The 17,125-nt window shown below is 32.1% G+C and overlaps 1 protein-coding gene across 2 annotated transcripts; it reads right to left on the minus strand.

Annotated features, from left to right (window-relative positions):
* Nucleotides 1-9,530: 9,530 nt before the first annotated feature.
* On the minus strand, nt 9,531-12,528 carry LOC145113610 (P-loop containing nucleoside triphosphate hydrolases superfamily protein). 2 transcript variants are annotated; one of them, XM_079049682.1, is made up of 11 exons: nt 12,331-12,528; nt 11,430-12,214; nt 11,227-11,348; nt 11,020-11,139; nt 10,866-10,953; nt 10,699-10,790; nt 10,514-10,618; nt 10,277-10,386; nt 10,104-10,191; nt 9,975-10,010; nt 9,531-9,824 (listed from the first exon to the last, which is right to left on the minus strand). In XM_079049682.1, exons 2-11 carry the CDS (start codon nt 12,211-12,213, stop codon nt 9,741-9,743), a joined length of 1,629 nt encoding a protein of 542 aa, XP_078905808.1. In that variant the 5' UTR covers nt 12,214; nt 12,331-12,528; the 3' UTR covers nt 9,531-9,740. The 2 variants fall into 2 exon arrangements, with proteins under 2 accessions (XP_078905808.1, XP_078905807.1); XM_079049681.1 differs by having other exon boundaries at nt 11,430-12,219.
* Between the last annotated feature and the right edge of the window lie 4,597 nt (nt 12,529-17,125).

The raw sequence follows: 17,125 nt of genomic DNA on the forward strand, positions 1-17,125 counted from the left end.
AGGCCACAAGTCATGGTTGTTGATCCTTCATTTTCATTTTGCAATTAAATAATCTAATTTAATCTCCTTCCTTTCATTATAGTTACACAAATTTATCTCTCAATTTCCATTTATAAATTAAGACAAAACTGTAAATTTGGTCCTTGTGGTTTTGCAAAAAACCGTGGATAAGGTTTAAAAAGTTTTCGGTTTATATGGAAGGTTCAAAATCAAGAATTTTATTTTGTTTTAGTCCTAAAATTAAGAAATTTTGGTGGTTTTTGTCCTTAGCAAACCTAAAAGGATGATTTTGCCCTTTTAATTTCAATTTTTCATTTTTTATATCCCTTTAAGAATTTATTAATTAAAATTAAACAAATAAAAGAATTGGGGCCACCTAGTCTTTCTTCTCTCTCTCTCTCTCTCTTAATCGTAGAACCATCCATTAAAATGATTACTTAGACCATCTCCAACCCACTTCCATTTTTTCCTCAAAAAATGGAGTAAAAAATGGGGTAAATACTGTTTAATCTCCAACTCTACTCCATTTTTACCCCATTTTTACACCTAAAAAGTATATTTCATTCTTCTAACTTATATAAATTGTCAAACACACCACTTCTATTAATTTGGTTTTAACAAATATATAATCTATATTTTTTTTCATTACAATAATATTAAATAAATAAGATTATATTTATAACACTTAATTATAATCTTTTGTATAATACGTTATAATGTTTTAACATTTTAATATATATTTAAATTTTAATATGAATTTGATAAACAAAAAACAAACTTTATATTTATAATTAATTAATATAATTTAATATATAACACAATATTATAAGTATTAAATATTACATTTAAATTATAGTTAGTAGATAAAAAAACCAGAAATGTATAAATATATAAAAAGAGGACTAAAATCGACAACTCAAAGTTCATCCCCATTTTGGGGGAAATGAATAGTATAACACCAAATATGGTTTTATACTATTCATTTCCCCCAAAATGGGAGAATAAATGGGATAGGGTTGGAGAGGAATTGGGGAAGAAATGGGAGAAATAATGGAAAATAAGAGTGGGTTGGAGATGCTCTTAGAGAAACATCGCCACCATGAAAACCCTTTATTTCTCTCCAGAAGTCATCCCTATGCTCTTCACCTTCATCTCCTTTGCAGATTCAACAACTTAAAGTTGGCTTGATTTTACCACCGAATCCACCACAAGTTGTAATAAAGAAGTTATCCAAATTTATGGATGTAACAGGGAAGGTTGAAAGATGCATTTATCCTCGGTCTTAAAAACCCAGATACCCACCAACATCCTCGTCTCCCTCTCCCCCTCCCATCCCGTCTATCCATGGAGGTATAATTTCATTAGAAACTAATACATAAATTACTGTGAATGAGAGAAAGGAATGTTTGATTTGCAGTGGTTCTAGGTTTCGCTTTCATTAAAGTTGGATTTGGTTTCTGGGATATTAGATTTCACTTTGGTTACTTGTGCTTTTGGTTTCAAGTTGATTTCACATTTGAGTAATTTCAATCCATTAAGAACATTTGTAAAAGAATCATATATGGATTTTTGGGCATATCAGTATTCCATTCTTACTTTATGCTTGAGTGCAAGGATTTGAAGCTCGAAATTACAAATGCTTAGAGGATTACACAATTGCTCATCCTGGAAACCTGCATTTGGGTGTGAATCGACAAAGTTTTGAAAGATACAATCTTGTGTAAAGGGGTTGGCTATAAATCGACAATGATCCAAGATATATGGCTTTCTGCAAGTTTTTTTTATCTAAACTTGATTTTGATGAGAACTTTGGGTTTTTTTTCTCGATTGGGGTAAGATGTGAAAATTGTGTGTTTATTAATTAACTGTACATGGAGAGTGAGGATAAGAAACAAGACCAAAGAAGAAGACGGTGAAGTTGGGTCTAAACCCAATTAGATTTTTAGTGTTCATAATCATCGAGAGGTGGAGAGTATTGAAGGATACAGTTCGCCAGAGAAGAAAAAGTTCACTAGAAAGGGGGTGAGATGCCCATTGATTGATTTTAATCTACTGTGTATATATGTTAAACTCACATGTGACTTCTAGGAAACGAATTGTGTTCTTGTGAAATCAAAAGGAAGATACAATCTTGAAAGAATTGATGGGGAGTTGAGAGAGAGAGAGATAGAGGGGAGGGGTGAGATTTTATTTTTTATTTTTTTTAATTATTTAAATACCAAAATAAATAAAGAAAATAAAAAAAGAAATGAAAAGGGTATAACCGTATTTTCAAGTTTTTTTGGACCAAAAACACAGAAAAATCTTGATTTTCGACTTTCTATGCAAGTGTGAAATTTTTTGAACCTTATCCAAAGTTTTTTGAATACCACAGGGACCAATCTTGCAGTTTTTTCATAAATTAAGCATGTCGTTTGGATTTGGGATTTCTTATATAATGTTTTATTAAGTTATTGTGTTTTGATATATTAATAAGTTAATTTGAATGTTTAAGATATAAAAAGTAGTTTTTACCTATTGACTTAAAAAATTATAAAGTTCTTTTATTTTAATTTTGTAGTTTATTGTAGTTTATAACTATTAATAAGCTAATTAAATTGTTTATGTAGGTTTTTTTCCTTGTAGTTATCAAATTATTGTGTTTTGGTATTCTATAAAGTTAATCCAAATGTTGCTTAAGTTAATAATCGTTTTTAAAGACAAACAAAATTAAGCTGTTTTAAACAAGGAAATCTTAAAAAAAATGTCTAAATATTCTAGACTAATTAAACCATGATTTTATTTTCAAAAAAGAAAACAAAATTTGTAAATGTTTACACATTGAGGATTTTAATCGGTTACAAATTACTAAGGGCTTGTTTGATTTGGTGCTGACCCAGTTCGGTCAGAAGTTTTTGTCTTACTCGATCCAGTCAGTATGTTTGATTTGTATAGAATGGGGATCTGACCCGGTCTCCGTCCATAAAATTGATCTGACTCGGTCCTATAGAAAATAGAAGCTGACCGAGTAAGCGATGGAAGAAAGACATTTGTACACTGATAAAAAAACGTCTCCTTCCAACGCCTTCAACACAACGCCTTCTACATAGCGCCATCAACGACTCTTCCTCCTTCAAAAGGTCCATCCCGCCAGACATTTTCGCCGCCGCCGCCTCAGGCAGAGCCGCTGCCGCAAGCAGCGTCGCCGACCTCCGCCTCCCTGATGCAGGTTTCTCCTGCTGATCTCTGCCTCTCCTGATGCAACATGATCGACTGTTGGTTTTAATTGGATCGAAGCTCAAACAGTTGATTGCTTAACCGCTCAATCAAAGGTATGATCTTATGCCTTTTCTTATTGCAATTTTGAATTCTGGAGTGGACCTCGTTTGCATCTAAGGCTCGAATTTAAGCTATAGTTCCTTTCATTTGCGTCCTGGTATATAGGATGTTGTTATGCGATAGTGATATGTAGATCTAACAGTTAGTGTGTTGATTGGTTATATAATTATTTGTTTACTGGATATATGTTATCTGTTATGTATATGTCGACATAGTATAGTTGGGTTGAGGCAATGTTGCTTTATGCGGAAGTCAACAAAACCTGGGAGCAAGCCAAACATAAGTTGTGGGCCCGAGAGGCAAGTCAGACTTATGTTGTGGGCTCAGGAGTAAGCCGGACATGAGTTGTGGGCCGAAAGGCAAACCAGACTCATGCTCATGGGTAATTCAGTCTGTTAGCTGTGAATCCAGTATACATATTGTTATATGTTTGTGTGGTGGTACTTTGGGGGAACTCGCTAAGCTTTGGATTACAGTTTCAGTTTATTGTTTCAGATACTTCAAACGATCACGGGAAAGCAAATGTGTGATCGTGCACATCATCCTGGTTTTATGTTATTGGATTCTGGAGATACTCTTATTTGTGATTATTGCTTTTGAGAACAATATTTTGTAAACAATTGCGGTTTTTGGTTAGATTTTAAAAATATAAAATTTATCGTCATTTTAGAATGTTAAATGTTTTTATATGTTTTTTTACAGATTTAAATGAATAAAAACGAAATGTCATCATTCTAAAAAATAAAAAATAAAAACAAAACATTTCTCAAAATTTTGGTTTTGTTCTTCCTATTTCAGACAGGTTCTCAAAAAAATTTAATACATTCCAAAATATTTAGTACGAAACCTAAATCTGATATGTAACTTTTTTTTAGAGATATACATTATGTGATATAAGGTTAGTTCAAAACAAAATTGATATAGTCCGAAATAACCATTTGTGGTTCAAAAATTTGGTCCTTTCCGCATATTTTATTTCTAATAATAATGAGGTCAATCCCTTATTAAAAATATGAGAATCTCTAAATATTATTAAAAGAGAAACCTTATGAAATCATTTTAAACAATACGGACCATTGATTGTATTTAAATTCTATGTTTTCTACACTTAGATCAAATTGATGACATCATCTTCTCAAAATGGAATGTATTTAATTCCAATAAAAACTTTCCAATTTTCAAACAAAATTAACTTATATCCGTTGAAATAGAATGTATATAATTCCAATAAAATCTTCCCATATTTTAAATCTTGAATTTCCGGTTATAAAGATTTTAATATGGTCACTTTAAAAACATATTATTAACAAACCATTTCAATTAAGACATTAATATCAACCATTAATATATATCTGTTTATATTAGTAAACCATTAATATAAAATCTATTTTTATCAGGAAACCATTAATACCAAAAAATCATATTCAAATTATCACATACATATACGATTCATCATTGAATTTGCAGCTCACACTTATTTTCAATCGTTGCTTTTCTTCAAACATTCTCCCGCAACATCATTCTTATTGTTTATAACTTCCATCATCATTCTCTGCTTCAAACCTTCATTGTTGTGTAGTAGAAGGTCAATACATTTTTTCGCTTTTTATATTTTTTTTGATTACTTTTTTGTTCCTATATCAAATATATGTATTTATATATTTCGATTTTTTTTTGTCACAAATTACATGAAATCGGTTAACTACTTTTCTGAAACTTTTCAAATAAACAGGAAAAGATATTACGTACCTTTAACAAAACAAAAATTAACTATCTTTTGAATTGACACTAATTAGAAAAATGTTATTTTTATATATTAGAGATGATTATGATTTTTTTTAATTATTATGTCATAAGAATCCGGTTAATTTTGGTATGATTTAAAAATATTTTGGTATGATCCTATTACACTTTTAGGTTGATTTAATAGGAAATAATATATAATCTATTTATGCATCCTTTGAAATTAAGTATGCAAACAATTTTGTTGACAACTATAATAACTTTCATACCTCTTTATAAATCATACCTCTTTATAGATAAATACATTGTATACATTACTTTTATTTCATATTAAAGTACTTTTTAATTTTAATTGTTTTCTCTTTCATTTTACATCCATGACACAAAACAATCGCGATGAGATCGTCTTTGATAAGGTTGCTAACATCGATGCATCCAAGGAAACCTGAAATATTCATGTTCAAGTACTCTTGCTTTGGAAGCAAACTTAAAAAACAACCCAAACATATCCAGCAGCTTGGACATGATTTTAATTGACGAGTATGTACAATTTTTTCTTTTTATTATTATGTTGCTTTTAATTTATAACATTTTAAACTTAACCAATTTTTTTTTTCACTTACATGACACTAAAATACAAGCAACAATAAAAAAATCTCATTAGTTCGTTTGAAGCTCTCCTTGTTGAAGGATCTGTAAGGGAAATTAGTAGTTTTGGTATGACCATAAGTGAAGGAGATTACATAGTGGTTGATCATAAGCATAAGAATAATTATTACAAAACAACCAAAGTTCGTGTATCAAATGATTTTGCTGTTATGGTGGATCCTTATAATTTTGTGACTTTCCAGGATTTGATAGCTAGGAATCTTGACACTCGTGTTGCATTTGGTAAGATTTTATTTTACATTCTACCTTATCTACATGTAAATATTTATTGTATTACACATCTATAATACAACAACCATTTATTTTTTTTGTTCCAGATTTTCTTGGTCAGGTTGTGTCGACTAATCCCTTGAAAGTGATTATTGAAAATTCAAGGGAGAAACGATTGATGAACCAGGTTGATGAGGATCTAAGTTAAGTGTATGTGTTTAAAACATTTTATTTTCTAAAGTATTTTTCTACATGATACCATAAAACATGTCGTTTGCATGAAAATGACATGTTCATCTACACTTCAATATACATGTTTATTTTAGCATTACTTAAAACATTTCGAACCCACTAATTATAGAATTCACCCTTTTTCATACAGGAAATAATTCGTTGATCATTATCGGAGGGTCCATTTATGATCTTCTCACTAACAAACTAGTCAAATGTTGTTAGAGCTCTTTCACATATTTTTTTATCACATGTCTTCATGCTTTTAAGTTTTAAATTTTCATCTTCAAATTCCATTTTTTAGTTACATACGTTCATTGAAATTGTTATTTTTGTTTAACATACCAACTTACTTTGTTTTATCTTTATAGTAACAATAAAAATTATAAATTTACACAATAATATACATATTTCGATTTTTGTCATAGCATTATACTTTACAAAATACAATTCCCTTCAAAATAATTTTCGTCAGTAATTTCATCCATAATTTCACCCAATTTAAATTTTTATTTTCTTTATATAAATTTTTTTAAATGATCCCGATTTTTTCCCTCCAAAAGTATATCAAGCATTTATGTCTTAGATAATGTTGCCCCATTATAATTAGGGTTTTTGTCATAAAAGCCCCTAATTTTACACAAAAAAACCGGTTATGCCCAAAGTCGTTTTTTTTTTGCCACAGATGCCTCTACTACCGGAAAATTGGTTCACTTTTGCCCCTTAGCCAGATTTTACCTTCTGGGGCAGTCACCTTTGTCATAGAAGGTCTTCCACACCAACACCACCATCAACCACATACAAACCACCACCACCACTATCATCCATCATCCACCATCACCACCACTACCATCCATCATCCACCACCACCCAACGCCACCCTTATCCCTCCATCACATAAACCCATCATCACACCACCATCATCTTCTCCACTCAAACACACATACTGAAACACAAACATACACACATTCAAGCAAGAATTCAGAACTCAAAGAAGATTTTCAGAACAACTCAAACAAGGAAATGATTTTCAGAACTAAAGACAATTCAGAACTAAAACAAGAAGAATTCAAACACAATTCAGAAATCAAACAAGATTTTGGAAACGAGACTTTGGATCAAAGCAAACCCTAAACCCCTTCTATTTTTCATCGTCTTCTTCGGCTGTTGCTTATCCATTATTACACATGCCTGAAATCGATAACCCAATACCATAAGCCACCACACAAACACCTTAAAACCACCATTAACCTCCATTACAACCACTTTTCACCAACCTTCACAAACCTTCAATAATCGATATTTCAGCTACCATTGTCTTCTCCCTACCCTGTTCACGCACACAAAGACTTCCATTCATCGCCATAGCCCCTTCAAGTTAAATCGAAGAGGGTATGGTGCGATTCGAATCAGAAAGAGAAGGAGATAAAGGTGCGATTGAAATCTATTGTTGTTACATACTTGCGTGAGGCAGAAAGAAACACGAAAGTTTCACTCTAGGATGGGCCAAATGCTGCTAAGGTATCGCCGTTTGAGAGGAAATAATGAGAAGCACTAAACAAATCAGAGTTCTTCCGATGGAGGCGGCTAGGATTTCGTACGTTGGAGGTGGATATGGGTTCATCTGATGGAGGATGCTAGGGTTTTATCTGGGGGGCCGGTGGTGAAGGCAGAGAGGGTGTTGGAGATGATGACCATCGGAGGTCGTGAAGGCATGTAGCTAGGGTTACACAAGAAAATAAAGCTGCGATTTTTGGGTGATTGTAATGATGAAGTCGTAGAGGGTGAAGGCATGTAGCTAGGGTTACACAAGATGGGATGTTGCCGGAGACAAGCCTGAAGGTGGTGGTGGTGATGATGACGTCTGGCGTTAGTGGTTGTGAGCAGCCACCAAGTTTTTGTTAAGAAGGATCAAGTGAGTAGATGACCGGCTACCTGGTGTTAACCTGATAAAAAGTCATAAGTGGTAAAATTTGCTCAAATGTTAGGAATTAATGAACATAAATTTGTACTTTGGGCATAACCAACTATTTTGTGTAAAATTAGGGGCTTTTATGACAAAAACCCTTATAATTATTACTTACCAAAATATATCCGTTTAATGAGGAATTTAATTTAGTGAAGGAAGTAAATGTTAATTCAAACAAGATATATATTCCATAATTATTACACGAGTTTATTAAAAAAATATCAAGATGTAAACATTAAGCATTTTTAAAATGAAATTTCATAATACATACAAACGATGATGTTGTACAATGAAATATAAAATTGAATAGACTGAAAAAAATAACTATTAAGACTGTCAATCTTAAAAATAATATATTTATGAAAAAAAAATATAAAGTAAGATAAAAATTATAATATATTAGGAGATTTGTAAGTACAATTAGTAAAAACGTTATGATTATTAGAAAAAAAAAAGATTGTTAAGATTAGTAAAAAATGCAATATATTAACTAAATTATCACAACAGTAATGAAATGTCATTATTTGATATTTCATATAATTGAAAGATATATCAAATTACATTGATGATATATTAAAATTATTCAAAGTTGCGCCAAGACTAATGCAAAGTTCTTGCGAAACACCAAATAAATAAGAACAAACATAAAAGTTAGCACTTAATTTCATAATCAATTTAAAATAAACGAATCATGATTTAGAAAAAAATTTCATTGATGATATACTAAAATTAAATCCATATAAAATTTAATATTTCATAAATTATACTCTATGACTTTATTTGAATAATTGAAATAGTTGTCAATATTTAATACAGTGAAAAAAACGGTATATTGGTTGTCAATATAAGCTTAAATTAAGTAACCTTCTTATAGAATGAACGTCTAATTAGAATACTTATGCTTATATAACAATATCATAACCATATGTGACAGAGGAAGGTCATTCAACTAATAAAACAAAAGTATACAACGAGGTCCTTCAACGATTATAGATATTTATCGATTTCAATGTATCTTCTACACATTTCAATAATACCAATAACCATAAAAAAAAATTATAATTATTATGCAATATCTGTAGACATTTGTATGTTTTTATGCGTTCCCCGCGTTTAACGCGAGTTATAATCTAGTTAGTTATTACAAGGGTTTATCAAATCATTCTAACTTTTCTAACTTACAGATACAGAAATGACAATTTTTTTACAATAGGGCCCATTCGCCAACACGAGAGATTAAAGAATCGTGATTGGTTTATAACCACCTCACTAACATGTCAATAGAGTCATAATTCCACCATCACAACCATTGAATCAAAACTCAGTACCAAAGTCAAAAGAGCCACCAAGATGTCCAACACCAATGAAGGAGTAGTTTTGAGGCTTCACCAACCAAAAAACAAACTACACATAGCTTTTGACTTTCAAGATCAAACACTTAAAGCCATCAAAATTCAAGATTAATGGTGTTAATCTTATCATAAATCTAACACCCCACTACTTGTAGTATTTGTAACAAATTTGAATGCAACTATCAAATATTTTATGAATTTGTAGCAATACTTTGAGAAATAAAAACAAATACATTTAATAAATAATGCTAGAATCTTGCGAATCGAGATATATTAGAAAGCACTGTTCTTAAACTTCTAATCCCAGCTCCGGTTTTTGAGCTAACCATCATCTGTGCAATTAAACAAAAGAGCAAAATAAGGTGAAACAAATATCAAAGACCATTTAACTATAAATAGTGGATTTTTGTGTCTTTTTTTTTTTGGGTACAATGAGACTAATTATATAACATCTTAATAAATTATGAATCAGCATTTCTTACCAAGGGCTGAAGAGCAGATTTCTTTGTTTTAAGACTCTGAAAAATCAGATTAATCATATATACGCATTAGCTAAACATTTTCAAAAGAAAGGATTCAAAACTTTAAAAGTATAAAAAGACATAAATAACCTCCTCAATTTGCGTAGCGCGTCTAGCCACATCAACAGGAAATGCTAAATCCGTTTTTGTCAATACTATTTGGTATTTCGTTTTGGACCTGAGAATTTAAAATAATAATTTTAATTTTATAACATGAAAATTCTAATTTTTTTTTTACATGAATTTATAAAAATGAGAATTACCTTTCCATCAACTCAACAAGTTCATGATCCCTTGCCTTCATACCCCATTTTGTATCGATTAAAAGGCATACTCTTTTTAGGCCTTCACGGGTAGTTACATACTCTTTCACCTACAAATTACAAAATTAACCAATTTTACCCTTACATTATAGAAAAACTCACAATATTAACCAAGTATAATAATATTCATGAATTTTAATGCCATCATTTTCCCAAAAAAAAGTATATCACACTTACAAGCTCTTCCCATGATTCCTTGACTTCTTCTTTTGCATAAGCAAAACCATATCCAGGCAGATCAACTAAACAGAGCTTTGATCCAAGGTTGAAAAAGTTTATAGTCTGCAAAAGGTTTCATGAGTATCAATGTTTCCTTAAATTATACAAAACTTTGAGTAAAAAAGATGATGATGATGTGGCACCTGAGTGAGGCCAGGTTTGTCTGATGTTCTTGCAACACCCCATTGTCTTGTAAGTGAATTTAGCAAAGATGATTTCCCAACATTTGACCTACCTAATAAAAAATCAAAATTTAACCCACAAAATATAAAATATAACTTAATGTAATTATATAAATAAAAACTTTTACCTGCAAATGCAATTTCTGGAAGATCAGGAGATGGGAAAGATGAAGAAACTTTTGCAGCAGCAAAGAATGCAAGTTTGTTTCTGAAAACCTGCAAAATATTTGAAACCATGTGTAATTTGTTCAGCTTAAAAAATATAAATGAGTGCATGCTTACTGATTCTTCAATTCTCTCTCTTTCTGTGTTTGTAGAGAAGGGAATGTTATCTAAAGGGGAAGGAAGTTCAATATTGTATCCTGCTTTCTTGAACTCAAGTTCACGCCTACGCCCCAATAACTACAATCATAAATAGCCAAGAATAATATATAAATAGAAATCAAAACTTAAACATAACTAACACTGATTGAACCAATAAATATTTACATTTTCATTCACAAATGTTATGATAGAAGGGCTTAGTTGTATGGCACGAAACTGTGCATTTTTTGACATCTCAGCATTTTCTTCAGTGTCTTCTGGATCTTCCTTTTGCTCTGTGGTATTATCTGAGAAGCAAATAAACAGAATATATGAAGTTTATGTATTTGATTATTAGTCAGATATCTAATTCATGAAGTCAAACTGACCAATTGTAGGTGGGGTATTGTCAAACCGCTTATTTGCAGTGTCATTTGGATATTCTATACGGATTAATCGCCTCTTCCTTTTTGGTCGATCAAACATTGCCATTGAATCATCAGCCATGTTCTTCTTGTTTTGAAGTTTCTTCTTTCCATATTCATGATCCTCTGTAAAACTTGTCTGCTTGCTAGTTTCGTATTTTGCTCCTCTATTTTTCCTCAAGAAACCATTCCTGTTCTCACCATGTTCATCATTTTTTCTTGTATCACCTCTTTCCTCCTGTGATTCCCTTTTATTACCAGGAGCCTTCACGATGTCATGAAACTTGGTTTCACCATTAGTGAACTTATTAGTATAAACCCTCTTCTTCCTGTCAAAATCTCTTCCTGCAAAACCATTAGTTTCATTCCTCTCAACTCCCCCTTCTTTTCGACCTCTGTAATTTGATTTCAAGCCTCTTCCCCTACTATCTGTGTTACGTGATTTATCGTCAAAAGAGAATCCACCATCACGCTCAACTCTTTTACTTCGATAATCATCATTCTTTGATTTCATACTACCATTCCTCTCGCTATCGCTTCTTCGCTTATATCTCTCATCTTCAACATTGGAGCCCACGCTATCAGTTTTAACTCTTCTACTTTGACCTCTCCTATCATCCCCCCGAAACCCCTTTTCCTTAAAATCTAGGGTTTTAGTGTTTTCCCTGGACGAATTGTCAGATTTCCCTGATGCGAACTTTGCTCTTTTCTTAAGATGACTATACTTCGAGCTCGTTTCTTGATGCATTCTTCACTAATTCACAAAGCAATTACCAAAGCAAAAGAATCGACGATGTTTCAGTATAATAAAACCATTCAAATGTAAAAGAAGGGATGTGTGTGGAAATGAAGAGAGATTACAAACCTATGACAGTTTCAGTGCACTGAATTTCAAAAACTCATCAGCTTTCTTTTCGTTTCTCTTGTGATTCCTGCTTACCGAAGTTTAAACTCACAGCCCTTTTCGCAATATTGTTTGCGTTGCCGCCAAATTAAAGAGTTTCCTCGGCTCACTTAAGCACAACTGTAAACTGTTCATCTGTGTGCCCTTCTCTTTTCTCTGTATGAGTCGACGAGTGCTTTACACCTTACAGTTTCGTGTTATTTATTGGGCCCGGATCCACTTTAACCCAAGAATGAAAGGCCTGGTTTTTATTTGGGCTTCGAGGTTACGAAATAATCAACTTCTTTGTTGTTGTTGGTTGATACTTACAACTTAGTAAAATAACTACCGTTATACCCGTACGGTGGCCGGGTTGACCGATATAAAAAAAATATTTATTTTACTTTCTTTTAAAGCATCCTACATCCATTTGTTCCCATTATAGCATTGTACAATGATAAATCTAACAAATTATAGTTATATCATTCATATAATTTTTTTTATAGACAATGCATTAGGAGCAATGTTTATTCGTTGATTTGTTTAATATAACATCCTACTTTCAAGCACATTGCTATATTTTCTGGAGTTTTTAATTTAAGTATAGTATTTGCAAAAAATATTGACCAAACAATTGTAGTTTTTAACTTATTTACTAAAAAATTACATAGTCTAATTTTTAAAATAAAAATATTTTTTTAAAAGATTAATTTCCTTGTGGAGATTAAGGGGCTGTTTGACAGGATCTGAATTTTTAAGATCTGAATTTTTAAGAGGTCTGAATTTCTAAAAGGGTCTGAATTTTGAATTGTTGTTTGGTTGGAACCTCTGAATTACAGTGCTGAATTATAAAAATGACCGTTTTGCCCTTTTGTATTATTTTTGCTAAATTCAATGTTTTTGTTTATAAAATAACCAAATCAACTTCTTGAATAATTATGTAGAAAACAAAATACAAATTAAATAAATCAAAATTAAACATTAATCCAAATCAAAGTTAAATGTATGAATAATTAATTATTAATTTATGTACAAATCTATAATTCTATCTAGCCATGCATCTAATTACATACAAACAGAAAATCTTCACAAGTGGAATTCCATTACATTCCAACGCCAATTCATTCTCATTACCCCCTTCAATTCTAACATTGGGAAAATATATTCTCTTCCTTTCTCCCATTTTTGTAACCAGTGAAACCACACCTTAAAAACATATGTGATGAAATTCGTCAAACTGGAAACATGATCTTAAACCATCATCTTACCCATTAATCACTAATCATAACCCAAATTTTTTCAAAAAAAAAATACCCAAACGAACAAACAACCCATAACAAATGAATTCAGCAAATGAACTCAATTTCAACAAATTAATTCAATTTCAGCTATACATCCACAAATATTTCAATTTCATAATTTCATTTCAGCAAATGAATTCAACAATAATTCATCACATAACAAAATTCAGCACAATAAAGAACTACAAACACATTCTCAGCAAATGAACACATAATTCAGCAAGATCAAGAATCATATTTCAGCACAAATCAACAAGATTCAACAATAGATTTCAGCTATACATACACATATATCAACAAAAAAGAACAAGTTAGAACAAAGAGCACATTTTCAACAATATTGTTCAACAAATAAACACAGAGATGAACGAGTGCTCTAGTTACAGATGTCAAACCTCGATTCAACAAATAAACACAGAGATGAAGGGACGAAGAAATTCACAAAATTCGCGCTACAAGTTGCAAATCACAGTTACACAAAGGTTGCAATATCTATCACACAAAGAAATCGAGCAAATTACGTTCGATTCAAGCAAACATACTTAAGATTCTGCATAACTCGATCCGTGAATTCTCACCAATTTTAGAGAGAGAAAGATGGGGTGGGTGCTGATCTGGGAACAGGAAAGAACTAAATGCAAAAAGGGGAGGCATCAATTTCGTACCTGAACAATAGAGGAGATCAGAGGACGATGGGCGAGGCGATGCAGTATGGGATCGACGATGCGAGGAGGTGTTGGAGGGTAGCGACGGCCGGAAAGAGGGCTATGACTGGCGTCGGAAGTAGAGGCGATTGTGGGAGGCGAGGAAGAGATGAACGAGTGTGGGAGGGCACGAGGATAAGCGTGTCTTTTTTTTCAGATGCCCTTTTAGATCTTACCGAATCAGATGCATTTTTAATTTTTAGATCGTTTTTTAAGAGCTAAACAAACAATCTGAATCCTTAAGGTTCAGACATAGCCACTTTTAAGAGGCATTAAGTGGTAAACAAACAGCCCCTAACTTTGTTTTGGAAGGAGGGTACCTACCTATGCACAGTTGCACTTGCACACTACCAAAACGCCGCTTGGTAGACCATTTTCCATACATATTTGTAGTTTCTTTGGTGATTTTCTTTGGTAATTTTCCTATTTGATTCATTAGTCCCCGTAAATTTTAGTTCGTGGATTCATTGCCAAAGCCTTCATATTCATTGGACCCCTTATTTCCATTTTTAACATTTTTATATAAAATTGCAACACTATGTCCTCTACATTTTAAATAAGTAATTTGTTAGTTAATCATAAATAAACACTTTCAAATTTATCATCTATTTCTTACATATTCACCGACAATGGTCTAAATTTTATTTCTTAAATTTTGATGAAAAGTCAAAATGTCATTTTACAAAAATATCATCATAGTATGTGCATACATTTTACATCTTCGTACATTATCTAAAATGGTCTTTCAAAAAAAACATCAAACGATAGATACACTTTACTCATTTCCTTCACAGATGCAATGAAACTATTAACATTAACCATGAGCCAACCTTGAACCGTGGTCTTTGTTTCTCATTGTTTTCCAAAAATGACAACAAACTTTCAGGAAGCAACAAAGATCCTAATAGTACGAAACTTGCTTTCAAGGACTCACTTGAATTGCCTCGGAAGTTATGAAGGTTCAGTTACTGGATTGAAATTGATTTAGGAGTACCTGAAGAATATAAGACTTAGAATACAATGGTCATCTAATTTTGATTTTCACAATCTGCTTGAAAACACACCCTTAGTTTAGTAATCAGGAAAGCATTGGATTTTTTTTTATATGATGAGTTGAGTTGAGTGTGTTTTGCCTTTGAAGCTAGAGAAATTTGTGGGTTCCAGTAAAGATCTGGAAGGTCAGGATGTTGACATAATGACTGGGAGTTGTACAGTTGAAAACTTGCTAAAAGAAGAATAAATAACATTTACATTTGATCCATAGCTATCAAAAAATATTATAATGATCTCAAATTAAAAAGATCACATGACTAGTAAGGTTATAACTATTGTGCATATTTATGAGGTTTAACCATTATAAGGTGAAATATTGTACCAATTACTATTCAATTTTATGAGTGTAAAAACTTAGAATGTTATGTTGCTTATATTACTCAATCGAATAGTCACCAGAAAATGACTGTTATAAGGAAAAGTATAATTATTTCTCCTGTTTCGAGTCACTTTTTGACAGACCGATGTTAATAATATATATAATTATATAAGGTAAGGTTATGTTAGGATGAAGTTCAAATTAGTGAGAATTTGTACTACTTCCAAAAGGATTCCATGTTTAATTGCACTGTCAAACATACAAACTAAAAGGGAGAAATGGGAACCTGAATGATAATGCCAATTTGAAAAAAACCATCGTCCATTACAACTCGGAGTGTTATCTTTCAACGAATTTCTTCCTTACTGAAAATTTTGGTGACACTTCTTCACTATAAACCTGATGAAAAATTGTTAAAATATCAGAAACCATACAAGTTGATAAAAGATGGAAGAGAGAAAGTGCAAGAGACATGCAAAGTGTGTTGATATATGTTGGGTATATGTGTTGCGTCATTGGGCTTATTTGTTTTGTTCATTATGTAATCGGGTTTAGGCTTGTCCACCCGTTCATTAATTATTAGGGTTTAGCTATTTAAGGTGCATGCATGCACCGTGTTTTGTGAGATTGGAATAGTATTATAACCCTACCCGCGCTCTACAGTAGCAATTCTTCATCGAGTTCTTTTGAGGCGTGACTTTAATCATTCAGCATATTTTGATCCATTCTTTTGCTCTTGTTTTCTATTACCTGTTTGAATCTTGTGATCATTAGAGATTTTATCTCAACAACTGGTATCAGAGCAGGAGACTGTGTAAACTATACGCATCTCTTATGTTGAAAGAAGCTTTTTAGGGTTTCCGCTACTATTGGATCTGGTGTCAGTCGTCATCATCGTTCATTCATTTGTTGACCATGATCTTGATCTTAATATTACCCTAATCTTGTTTACACATCTGATTCATACAGGTTTTGTTCAATATACAAACATGCATTCAGACGATTCTCACGTTAACTCAATAAATCTCTCAAGCGGCATTAGATCCACAACAAGGATTCCTATCCTATTCCCTAGTGAATATGAAGTTTGGGTGCTGCATTTTGAAGATTATGTCCTTGGTCTGGAAGACAATGGCTATCTGATCTGGGATGCCATAACAGTTGGGGCGTTTGTTCATACAGGAACTAGAAGAGAAGTTAAAACTCAATCTGATTATAACAAGCTTCTTCTTGAAGTAAAGGATGTTCCACAAGATGAGAAGGAAAACTTAATCAGCAATGTCAAGGCAATGGGGATCATTAGGTTTGCCCTACCACCAGACACCTTTCGTTTGGTTAGTTCATACGATACAGCAAAAGGTATCTGGGACAGGCTTAAGGAATTGTACTCCATTGATGCT

Source organism: Lactuca virosa, chromosome 5 (assembly GCF_052849685.1).
Source record: "Lactuca virosa cultivar CGN04683 chromosome 5, Lactuca_virosa_CGN04683_v6, whole genome shotgun sequence".
Classification (NCBI taxonomy): Eukaryota; Viridiplantae; Streptophyta; class Magnoliopsida; order Asterales; family Asteraceae; genus Lactuca; species Lactuca virosa.